General features: G+C 36.0%; 1 protein-coding gene across 15 annotated transcripts in view; it reads right to left on the reverse strand.

Annotated features, from left to right (window-relative positions):
• Window positions 1–13,326, reverse strand: part of SOX6 (SRY-box 6) — a 376,930-nt gene that overhangs the window by 232,379 nt on the left and 131,225 nt on the right. For all 15 annotated transcript variants that reach the window (XM_027700993.1, XM_027700982.1, XM_027701004.1 and 12 more), the window contains one exon: window positions 445–688. In XM_027700993.1, the coding sequence (XP_027556794.1) occupies window positions 445–684 (240 nt within the window). In that variant the 5' untranslated portion in view covers window positions 685–688. The remainder of the gene's footprint in view (window positions 1–444; window positions 689–13,326) is intronic.

Genomic DNA, 13,326 nt, shown 5'->3' on the forward strand with positions numbered 1-13,326 from the left:
AAATGCCATGCTTTGTAAAGTTAGAATATTCTAGATTTTGTGGGTTCTATTTCTGAGAGACAAGTAAAAAAATACATTAAAGTTTCTTCCTTCAGCACAACACTTTGCAGATGACAAACTGTTGTGAGCTACATCCTGCTGTCAGAAATTAATGCTTGAATATATGAGCTAGAAAGGTTACGACATAAATCAAGGTATGAATGAAAACATGATAAATAGATGCATTTCCTTTCAGAAGGTGAACTCATCAAATGACCTCATTCATAAAGACGTGTATACTTAAGTAGATTATACAATTGTAATTTACAATTACACCATAACTACTGACTACTGACACTTTAACATTTAAAAAGCTTTACCCATGAACCTGTCTTTTAAAATGGGAGTGAACAGTCTTTTACGATACTAATTTGGAAAGCCACGGCGAGAAGTGTGAAAACTCACCATTCTGTGTTGGGCTGAGATTACTCCATCCCACTCAGGATCTTGTTGGATGGTCGTGACCAGAGTTGGTAGCTCCTCAGAGTGAGGTTTGTTGTGCATTACATTGTGTAGAGGCAGATGAGAGGCCGCATGCTGATCACTGTTGCCCTCTTCCTTGTCTCGTGGTGCTAAGTCCTGGGTCATTGTTTCCTCTCCATCAGCTGCACATGCAAATGGAGAGGTAGCCTGCTTGGAAGACATTCTTCTACGAAACAAGAAAAGCAGACAAAACCAAAAAAATTGGTGCTAAGTGGAAAAAAATCAAGCTCAAAACAGTCCTCTAAACACATCAAATCTGCCTACGAAAGTCAAAAATTAGTCACATGCAGGTAACAGAAATACTCTAAAAAGTACAGGTTTGGGGGACCTGGATCCAAAATACTAAAAAAAGTATTCATTGATGCCAAGACAAGGTCAGAGTTAAGTTGTATGAAATCATTCTATTCATTTAGACTTGTCAAACAATATCATTTTCTCCAGCCATAAGAAAATAGCGATTTTATTGCTATTTTCATGTTGATTTTGCATAAGAGTTCAATTATTTAAACTCTTACTCCCATGAGCAATCTGAAGGTTATAAGCAAATGTTTAAAAGAGAGAGCCCATCATGCTTACCCAATCTCATTCCTTGCAAGAAGATGTTTTCTACACAGATAAGAATTTTTAAATCCATTTCAAATTCTGCTAAATAAGTCCTTTTGCTGTTTGTTTAAAGCTGTACTGCTTTTAAATTGTTTCAATTTTACCTGGTTTTACACTTCAGAAAATGTTTTCAGGAACTCATGTAAAAAGTGTTCTAAACCTGAAAGGTTTGTTGGATGGATGGATAATATTTGAATAATCTTTTACAATTCAGACTAAAAATCTAAAATAATTATGTTTCGCTTCATATTAGGCATTGAATACAGGATATAGGTCAACAAAATACTTCAAATTACTTAAAAGTGTAATGAATAAATGCATAGATTTATGTTAAATGTCTTTTCCAAATAATGGCCTCTTGCTACCATCTCATATGCAAGCACAGCTTTTGCCACAGTTTCTGCACTTAGATGAAAATATTACTGACGTCAACTCAAAATCTCAAAACACTGTATTCAAAATTTCTGGTACAATTAACTACAACTGTTAAAACAATCATTAATAAACCTGAAAGAAGAGTCAAAATATATTAGCTATTTTCCCAGGGTTTAGTAACTTTAGAATATCCTTGACACTGAAATTGCTGAGAAACTGAGGAATAAGATCTTCATCTTAATTGCTTTTTAACAATAATTGATTTCATACCATTTCTTTAAAAATGCACAAATCAGTTAACATAGGAAACCACATGAGCATTTTTCAAATTAGCAAATCATTAACTTGCTAGTACTGTTTCTACAGACAAATAAATACTGATTAAAGGGTCTGGAAATCTGAGACTAACAGTTAAATTTACAAATCTGTCACATGCTTTCATGAATATTACAGTGAAGGAAATATCAAGTGCAAAGAAAAATAATTAAGTTAATTCCAATTTAAACAGTAGTTTTTATGTAGCAGCCTGTGTTTCACATAGGATTTAACAGCTAATGCTAAATTTCTCACAATTAATGAGGGAGTTCAGATTTAGTATCCTACAGTGAAAAAAAAATTAATATAGGATCAACTAATCTAATTATGTACAGTTCAATATGAAAGTATTACAAGCTTTGAAGTGCTTTGAAACATATTAAAACACTGATACCTATTTAGAATAACTATTCCACAAATAGAGATAATCCTGCCTCTTAAACTCGATACTGGTGGGGAAAAAAAGGTTTTTGTTTTCTGTAGGGAAGCCTAAGTGTAAGTGGGAGTCTAATATTAATGTTGCCAATAAGCAGAACTGAGGAATTCAAACCGTGTATTACATTCTTACTGCGCTAAAGAATTTGTGTTGATGCTACAGAGAACATGCCAAGAGTTCAGCAACCAGCATTACTGTATGTACTTCAAAAGGTTCTGCTTCATAATTGCTATGATCTAAGATAAAATAAAAGGTTTGCTTTCCCTTTTTTCATTAAAATAGCCACATTAATGTAATCACTCACATGAAAATATACGTCATGCTTTATGTAATTTGAAAACCCGACATGAAAACTGAAAGTCACAATAAAGGATTTTCCTTTCTTTCACCTTCTCAACAGATCTTATTCCTGTTTCATACCGAACAAGCTTCTGTGTAAAGCAATAGCAATGGCTGTTTCTTTGCCATAAATTAATCATGACAGAAAACTAGAAATGAAAATGTCTCTTAAGAATAATTTCAACTACAAACTGCACCAATGAATAATAGTGCACAATCCTAATTAAACACAACTCTGCAGCTGCAAAAATAGGCTGAATCTGTCCAAAGCTACGAGTTGGCTTTAAAGGCTGGTTTGTTAGGGACTGTTTTCTTAAGGAAGGCTGGGCCCTCAGTCTTAATCAGCCAATAAATTATTTCCTGCAATTACATTAAATAGAAAATTATCTTCAAATTGGGAATGTTAATTGAAAATCAAAATTCAGACTGAAGTTTAGAAATTACATGCTGAATATAATTAGCCTAGAAAGGCTTCACCTCTATTTCATAAACAGGCTTTTGGTGTTTCCTCAAGTGACCATTCAGTAAAGCTATCTACTGGTAACGCACTGTAGGGGAAGCATTTTTTCTTTGCAATGTACACTAATATACTTTGCTTTTATCCAAGATGTTTTAAACACAATTCAATAAAAATCTCTATTCAAGTTCTGATTACACAGAGAAAAGGGACTTTGTTAATGTAAAAATAAAATTATATCAACAAACTCCCATTCATTAATAATCTTAAGCCATGCCCAGCAATATTTTTCTGTACTAGAGTAAAACAGATGAAGGGTGGGGTTCAAATGCTTCCTAGCTCCACCTACCCCTTCTCCCCACTGCTGCATTATGGTCAGACACGTTTCATGCTGCACTTCACTCAGTTACCTATAGTCCTGGAGCCTGAAAAGGAAGACAGGCTCAGGCAGGCCTCCTAGGCACTCACTCTCCTCATGACATAATTTTTAGGGGTGTGTTTCCCTCCTATTTTCTCCTAGAACTTTGTTAAAACAACTAGGTTTAATGGTAAGTTTCAGTTTTTTGGTTGCTAAATTTAAAACATTGGGTTAAAAGGGACAGAGGTGTAGGGCCCTGCTAGATTAAGCCCTCCAGTTTCCTTCCCAGCACAACCATTAACTGAATGAATATACCTCATTCTTACATGTCTTCTGAGGGTGCCTGGTTATGCACCAAACATTGATTATGCCTAGGTTTGCAATCAGTAAAGCAGAGTAAATTTAAACTCTTGCAGCTGGGTGTTATCCAGTCAACTCCTTCACGCAGGTTTTACTCATTCCCTGTGTATTTTTGCCTAAATTGGAGAATTCTGTACACATAACTCCATCAAGTCAAAAGGCAGAGTTTAGACAATAACTCCAAGGTCTTATCCAATTCAAAGGGAGAAGAATCTGGCTCATTTGAGTAGTTTATGTTTATGATAAAATTAAACCATAGAACAGCATGTTGTGTTAAAATATTTTAATGTTAAAATATGAGCATGAATAGCAGTCAAATTTTAAGCCATAACAACTTCCCAATTTTATGTTTAAAACATTCAAAAACGCATTTGCTAAAATCCCTGCTGAGAGTGGGAAAAAAAAATCAATATTCATAATAAATAAGGTTTGTAAAAGGTATCAGAAATTTACTAATTTCCATTATAATTTATTTTATTTTATTTCTCCTATTATCAATTAAACTCACTTGCATGATTTAAAAAAAAGTTTCTGATAAAAAATATCTCCCTAGTTATAACCCCTGCAAACAGGGGTTTATAATGGAAGTGCTGACACAACCCTAACTACAGCAGCGCAAATGGTGCCGCTATAATACACAAAATCAAGTTCTATTATTCTAAACTATCCTCGCTCGGGGGGTTTTCTTTACTGTGCTCCCAGACAAACTGCTGAAGCATGAAAAATTTAAATGCAATCAAGTGGGTCCAATTCTACTTTACTAGAACAAGTGTCTACAGTGGTACAATCTTAAAAGAAGATGCAACAGATTTGTTTGGTGCTTTTCTTTCTTTTTTCTTTTTTAGCTGTTTATTTATAATACTGTGCAGTGGAGATAAAATAAGAGAGGAAATTACACTCACATTATATCAGTATATTGATTACACAGCACACAATCAGAAAGAAAACTACATTGTGAAATTGTTGCTTTGGTTAAATTGACAGATTATCTGAACACAGCAATACCTAAAGGTGGAAAATATACCTAATGGGTATGAGAAATGGTTGAAAAAGGTCCTAATTATCTGAAGTCCTATCACCTACTCAAGTCTGAGAATTTAACAAATCTTGATGTTTATTTTCCAAAACTAAAATAAATTCTATCTCATTTTGAGCTCAAGACAGAAAAAGAATGGGATCATGTATCAAAATGTCTGTAAAGCTGAGGGATTGGACCCCAATTTCAGTTGGCCTCAGTACTGAGCATTACTACAGTTGAACTGCTAAGGGTCTTTTACCTACAAAAAGCTAAACACTGTCCCAAACAGCTCCATTCTCTATAGATATGACATGATTTTTTATTTTAAACCAGAGAAGACATTCTCTGTGCTCTAATGAAGGCTGTCAGTCAGATTCACAAAACATTGGTTTTCCTTTTTTCCTACAGCTACTGTGTATTACACCTTTCTAAATACAAATAATAATACCTTTTTATTTTGTCTAAGGCTTTTCTATGATCTCACATTCTTCAAAAAATTCATATCCTCTCTCATATCAATTAGGTGATAGTCCTGACATGAAAAGCTTCCAAACCCTGAAAAAAATCTTCCATCCCTGCTGTCTGCTCAAATGATTAAATGTTACAGTGGAAATTAAGGCTAGACCTGGAATTTTAGCTGCTAGACATTTCAGAATCAAGCCACGAAGTGTAACAACAGATAACAACAAAGCCCAGACCCTGTTTCAAAAACATATAAACTAAGCAACAACAACGAGATATATGACAAAGCAGACTCGTAGTTGGCCAGAGACTCTAGCTTCTGCTCTGCTCCACCCTCACAAAGCATTCATAAACCCAAAGGCATGTCTACACTGCAGCTACATAAATGACTGCTTTGTAATGCTCAGATATCCAAACTAATTTTAAACAAGCTTGCTTCTGATAGCTCTCCAACTACAGTAGTGTGGTGCTCAGATGGACTAATTCATCCTGCTTTAGTGACTACAATAGAGACATAACCCAGGTCTACAGCTCCAACAGTAGATTGGAATCAGATTAGATTAGAAATATATTCACTTACAGAGCTTTTATGAACAGTCTCCATTCCTTTTCCCCAAAGTGCCAGATTAAAGTACTTAAGTGCATGATTAACTGTAAGTATGCAAGCAGTCCACTAATTTCAAATTGGACTACTCAGTTTCAAAAAGTTAAGCACATGTCTAAGTGCTTTGGTGACTCCAGAACTAAATAAATTAAGAGAAACCATTTTTAGAGGTACTCATAACCTTTTAAGTATTTCCTTCTAAACTTCTGTGTTAATCTGGTGTTCATAAGTAAAACTCGGCCACAGCACCTTATCCCTCCCCACCTTTTAAAAGAGCAACAAAGGTGCATATTCCTCTCATAATATTAAGCATCATTACAGGACTCTCCTTCATTAATCAGCATTCAGCTTTGGGATACATTAGATGCATCATATACTTTTCTTCACCTGCACTGCCCACAGTATCCTCCTCTTTCATACCTATGGCACAGCTGTGTCTTTCATGGATCCTCAAACCCCTTCTGAAACCCAAAATCATCCTTTATGCAACCTATTTTGCAGTGCAAGTTCACCTATACAAGCACAGGCCTGACGTAGAATGGGGTACATTGACATAGTTGCACAGAAGTTACTAGAATAATTTACTTATTTCTAGCTGCAAACCAGGTTAGCTTAGATTAAACATTCAGGAAAACTGATCTTTATTTTTTGCTGCATAAATATACCAGTTACAGCAGTGTTCCGATAGACTTCAAGAAAAATGAACATGCTTTGGCAGTAGCCTAAAAATTTTGCAGCTCTGCCCCTGTAAAACAATGTTCTGCAGGCAGAACTCAGTGACGTAACTCATTGTAAAGCTAACGCTGTAATCTGTCTGCCATTTTGGAATAAACAGCTATTTCCTAAAATTATGAAATCTCATATCTATTTTCAAGGAGAATGAGTAACACAAACGAACAGTTAGTAAAAAATTTCATTCTCCTGGGGCCTCACACCCTGATATAAATCCCTGTGCACAAAGCCTGAATAACTTGAGAAGGCAGCAATGGGAGAGGATCTCCCAGTTTCTGCTCCTGGCTCTGAGTCACTCCAAGGCCTCAGGCCAACCAGCTTAACTCCCTCAAGCTCTTCCTTGGCTTCATTTTGCAGGAATTCTACAAGAATTAGTTACATATAGATCATAAACAGAATTGCAAGATTAGAGAGTTTCTGGTAATCACAGGAACCACCTTGGAAATAAAAGGGCGGGAGGGGGAGTGGAAGCAACTGTGATTCAAGAAATGACATCTATAATGTTAACTGAGCACCCAAATCTCTAGCTGAAATAAGCATCAAGCTAAGCAATACACCCACGGCTTCCAAGATATACACTCAGCTATTCTTGCATTTGTTTTTCCAATCCAGGCAAATTACACTTCTGCTAATAGATATGAATCCAAATCACAAAGTTTGACTTCAGATTCAGACTCCCTTAAAGCTCACCCTGAGCTTTGGAACAACTTTTGTGGTATCTCTTCTGATTTGTAATAAACAGTGTGAGAGCTAAATAGCTCATTCGATCTTCTTGGAAACTATTTTTCTTATGTTCCGCTGTTAGAGTGATCTCCTCAGCCATGCAGCCACAGTGAAATATTAGGGTTAGGGAACAAGTTCTTGTCTATTCATCTAGCTGTTGAAAATATCAAAATAGATGCAGCAAAACATCCTCGCAGCCCCCCACGTCTTTTCATTGAAAATCCAAAGTATTTGTTTGGATTCATAAAATGCCAAAAATACAACCTGTCTTTCTAGCAGGTTAAGTATTCCATTCTCTTTATTCACTAGCAGAAGCTTTCACTGAAAATGCCTAAGGTGAACTCACTTCAAATGCAGTAAAAGGGCACTGAAAGAATAGTCATTTAGCACCTGGGATGTGCTTATCTTCAGTCACTGTAGTTAATATTTTCTATAGTTTATATTTAGCTGACAATATTGCTGTCACTTTATTTAAACAGCTTGAGACTGTTCTTTGGACTGGAGCTCATATGCCCTGGAATGCTTTGACTCATGAATTGTTTCTCCTGATAATGTTACATCACGTAACCACCTCTGTTTAATTGGTTGGTATTAGCTTCTCAGTGATGGCTGCCTTTAAAGTCCTATGACTAGGCCATGTGTCTCTGGATATCCAATTTCTTACTGTTGGAAAAAGAAAAAGAAAAAAGGCAGTACTGACTTCCAACTATCTTTACCAATAATTATGGGAACAAGAGCAAGCGTGCCAAGAATTTATCCATCAGCAACTTATTAGGATTTGTTTTTTCAGGCAGAAAGTAAGAGAATATATAATATAAATAAAAGCTATCATTAACAATAAAATTTAAAAACAATGGTTGCTATAAATAAGCATTAATCCACATATTTTTATGTATTAGAATGACTTGTTTATCTGGATGGTTATATAAATGGTTTTGATAAAGGGTGTCTAAAAATACTAAGAATTTATTTTAGCATGTTTAGACTTTGAGTTGAGACTTTACAGAGAATTCAAGAATACATTTATTTTTTTCCCCTACCAAGCTAGTTAAGAAGTTGTTCTAATAACTAAAAATCTTCCTGACAACACTTAAATCTGATGGGAATAAGTTCCTGAAAGGTTCATTAAATCCTTTCAATACTATGTGAGAAACGTGCTCCAACGGTAAGAGATAGTATTCTTACATTTTTTCACACCTACAGGTAATTTTCAGGAGTTGCTTAAGATTCCAGGTAATGAGTCAAACAGTTATTTTTTAATTCTACAGATGTGGAAGGTCACATGCCATTTCTCTGCACTACCTAATTCACAACAGAAATATTAATATTGTCAGATTTCTCTCCCCTCCTTCCCCTTCTCCTGTCGCCTTTCCATGTTTTTGGTTCTCATTTCTAAGTCAAACCAAGCAGCTCAGTAGACAGTGAAATGAAGTATCAGTTTCAGGCTCACCTGTAGCCATTTGCCACCTAATTAGTACCTCCATGTAACATTAAACAATGGCTCTGCACTCAGTTACAGATTGGCCTCTTAATAAAAACCTTACACTACAAGTCTAAAAACATTTCTATCAGGCAAAATATTTCTGATTCAGTAGAGGTTAGGCAATCATCAAAGCACTTAAACATAGGTGCCAAACCACATTGCCAGGAGCTCTTAGTATTGTAAGGTACTGTTACCTGACAGCTCAGTGAATATAAAATTGCTTGTTTCTCCAACTGAAGACAATCAAATTGTCACCTTCCATTGTAATAACACACAACTTGGGATCAGCAAACTGCCAACAAAACATAACAAAAATATCAGATCTAAATTTCTCTAAAGGGTAAACATTTCCATCTGGCTATTCACACAAACAACAAAAAACAGGATGAGGGATTTTATTCTTACTATCAAATATCCTAGTGCTATTTAGCAATAAGATTTATTTGCCTTTCATTAGGTAGAAAAGGAAAACAGCTAAAGGAGGTGATTCATGAAATACTAAAAATAAACACAGGTCAGAACTGTGCTGGGATTTTACTTCTGCACATATAAAGTGCTACAAGGGTCATCAGAGTTGCTAGGGACAAGCATATGTATCTGTATTGTTGTTATTATAAACTCATATATGTAAGGATTCATAAAAATTAATTCTAACTGGCACACGGCGTACTTTGGCACAAGCTACACATGACGTGCCACTTTTATTTGTTTATTTAAATGACTTCACTCTAAGAACTGAAAATGAAGTTTGAACTGCAGTCTGCCTCAGAACTGGGACTTTCAGGATATTAAAAACCTGACGAAAACCTTTGAAGGGAGTAATCTGAATACATGAGAAATAACATTTTCACTATATATTTCTTGAGGTTATTCAGCAAGTGGCCTACATATTCAGGAGTGAAATTTGCATTTTGGTGTTGCAGAGATCTAATAGCCAGAGATTGTGTTTTATATCTACAGTAGCTCTGGGCACCCTATAAACTACAGAAGAGTGTCCTAGGTAGGATATATACATGGAAAAATATTTTCATCTGGTTCACAGAGATGAAGCTAAACTAAAATCCTTCTTGAGAAACTTGCATTGATGAGTGATATTATGGATTACCTTTTCTGTATCGATATTCCATTCACTACTAACACATACACAAAGTTCTTACACATGTATTGATGTAAATGCACCTTCACGTACTCTTTAAAGCTTCACCAGTGATGCATGAGTTAGAAAAGAAGAGAGAAGACCAAAATATGCAAAGCCGAGAATCCATCTTTGATATCAGCTTTTCTCTGAAGGAATATTCAAGAGCGGCAGTAATGGACAAGGAGCTTTTTTCCACCCTGAGCAATTGCACCAGAGCCAGATGTAATTCTAACCCTTGTGGATAAAACAGGCACAAGGACTAAAATATGTTGTTAGCCTCACAGAGAAGGTTAAGGAAAAGATGCAGCTCCACATAACTGGGAACTCCTTCTGCACCTTGTCTGAAGTGTTGCATCCCCAAGAGCTCAGGTGCAAACATGGAAAGGCTGGGCTTTCCAGCTGCAATCTGCTCACAGCTTTTGGCCACTGATGTTTGCTCTTGTACACTACACTGTATCATACAACACAGCACACTGGTACAGAGAAATGAACACAGGAAGAAAGGAAAGTAGCAAAACCCCAGAACAACTTTAATGTCAGATGCATTTTGGTCAGATAAAACAAAACTAGACACAATGCCCATTTTTCTGCAACTTTGGGAAGTTGTGATTTTTGTTAAGGCTTTTAGAAGGCAGCATTGTGCACAATATTTCTTTCTTTTGAACTAAAGTTTACACAATATGATCATTACATATGTGTGCAATGGGAACCCTAAAATGTGTTTACAGACCCCTGAGGAACCACCTCATTCACAGTGTGCTGCACCTACTATTGGGAGAAAGGAGAGGGTAGTTCGAAGTAGGGTACTGTTCAGAAAAAGATTACATGCCTAGCTAAAACTGCCCAGGAAATATTTGAGAAATACCCTTATTTGACTGGCAATGTGGCCAAGTACAACAGTGGGGTAATGTCTCTCTTTCTCCCCCCAAACCCTCCACCTCTTTGGCTATGCAACAGGATTGCGCCCTTTTCTTTTTGTGTTAACTACGTTCAATATGAATATATGAAGACAAAAGATAAATAATTGCAACAGTCTAAGAACTCAAATCAGTTATAACAAAACATTATCTCCTCTATTAATTAAGGTAATCAGTTGCCATTAAAGAGTGCAAACAATTTAAAGTTCAATTTATCGAGACTTTGAACCTCCTATCCTTTCACAAGCTACACGGATGAAATATCTACCAATTTTAACTGCCTTTAAAAAAACTGAAATAACTAAGTCATTGTTATTCAAAGTTTTTGTATGACGTACTTAACAACATCAAGTATTTAAACTGTTATTTAGCTTAAAAAAAAAAAATGTTTAATATTAACCAGTTTCCCAAAGCAAGTTTTGTATTTTTTAAGAAATTCACTAAGGTATCCGGATTAGGCATTAAAAAGAATCAGAGAACATTAAAAAGTAACCGCCACAGGTAAAAGTTACACCACTTCATCATTCAGCTTGGAGAGATCAAGCAGCAGCAGTCTCTGCATACAGCACTCTGAAACTGCATCAACTGCAAAGGAAACTACAAACTCTCCCTGTCTTTTGGTTTCTGTTCTGCGAAGTACCACAAAATCGCTAGAAGTAATAATTTGTGATAACTGTGGACACTCGACCATCCTGTTTTCATGGAAGGTTATAGCATAGAGCATCTGCTCTCTAACAAGGAGGAGGAAACATGCATAACAAAATCAATCATAAGGGTAAAGGTGAAGAGTGCCCAGGCTCTGAATTGCTCCGTATTTCTGAGTGCTCAAAGTTCAGTGTTAGTGTTTTTAAATGTGTAATAGAACATAATGAAGAACAACTATCAGAGTACAAAAGAAAAGATAAACCAGCACACGAACCAAAGGCCCAAATGAAGTTGTTTCCAAATAATTAGAAAGCTAAAAAGCCAAATGTCTAAAATACAAACTTCAAATATTGTCAGTGATTTTAAATAAATTCAATAAGGTCCCTTACAAATGATTGTGCTAAAATACTGAGATATTCTTTTTAAGTTGGGATGCAGTATGGTTATCATTGTCTTATTGCGGTTTTCATCTCTGACCTATTTTTTCCTATATATTAAGGACAAAACATATGATCTGCATTTGTAAAGCAGTCTTGTCTTCTCAAACAGTGTCAATTCTTGCTCAGGGCTATATTTTGTAACAGTTTCTCACTTACATTTATTGGTAATAATTTATAATAGACAAGGAAACAGTACATAATATGTGCAGCCAATTACTTCTAAAACCAGATTTGAAGAGTTTTGTTTTCTCATGGATATTTGTTGAGAGCTCTGTTAACGATTTCAAAAGCATTGCCATACAGAACATAATACATACGTACCTACATGCATACAGCTTTACAGGCATGTTTAGCTGGTACAGATATCATCATTACCATGAACCATAAACGAGACAGTTCTTTGTCTGTGGTTCTAAACCAAATATGAGTAGAATGGAAAGAAATGTATCTTTTAATCTAGGAATTATGACACAGACGTAGAATCATTACAGACTTTTGAGAATGGGTCAGATCCTCAGACACTGTAAATCAGAGCAGCTGTACTGAGGTTAACTGAAAACTATTTATTCACCCAAAGATATATATCCTTAGCAACTTTTCTTGGCATTGAAATTTTACATTGGGTCCTTCTGCAGCATGAAATTTCTGTGTTTTCTATGAAAAACTGACTACCATTACAATATTAGCAGGAACCATATGACATGATAATATTCCTTCAAACACTCATTGCAGAGAAATGCAAAAAATAGTAAGGTAGATTAGGAATCATAGCAGCCTGTATCCACTGCTCTCTGTATTTTTAAGTGTATTCCTCTTGAACTGGTTCAAAATAACAAGATCTCTTCACTTACACAGACAAGCACTTTCAAAAAAACCCACAAAAATTACTTCTCCGACTGGCATAAACGCTAATAGCAGAGTATAATTTGGGGAAGAATCAAACACAGACTACTAAACCAAAAACAATTTTAGGTTTTAATTTGAACATGAATTCTTATGCTGCTACTTGGCAAAGCACTGCAGTCCAGCAGCTCCTTTGGAGCAAGGTCATGAAAAAGACAGGGGTCATCCAAATATGTAAGACCCCCAGCACAGCAGGCACAAACTCTGCACTAATTATATGAGGTTGCTTCGTCCCCAGCACACAACCACTCTGGCAGCCTCCCCGTGGCATTAGCACTACCCAGAACAGGGCTGAGGTGACAGGACCAGGGCGGGTGCCCATCAGGAGGTGCCCATATTTGAGCAGACAAAAATAAAGCGTGAAAAGGGTGAAAGCAAAGACTTTCAGGGTTTTTTCTGCTGAATCATTTTTATTCATTGAGGTTTTAGAAGCTTATTCAGGCAGGGAAAAGCCCTATCAGGGCACAAACTGGAGCTAGCAGGGAGGCACAGAGCC

The sequence above is a fragment of the Neopelma chrysocephalum genome, unplaced genomic scaffold (genome assembly GCF_003984885.1).
Source record: "Neopelma chrysocephalum unplaced genomic scaffold, ASM398488v2 Primary Assembly neopelma1_24, whole genome shotgun sequence".
Classification (NCBI taxonomy): Eukaryota; Metazoa; Chordata; class Aves; order Passeriformes; family Pipridae; genus Neopelma; species Neopelma chrysocephalum.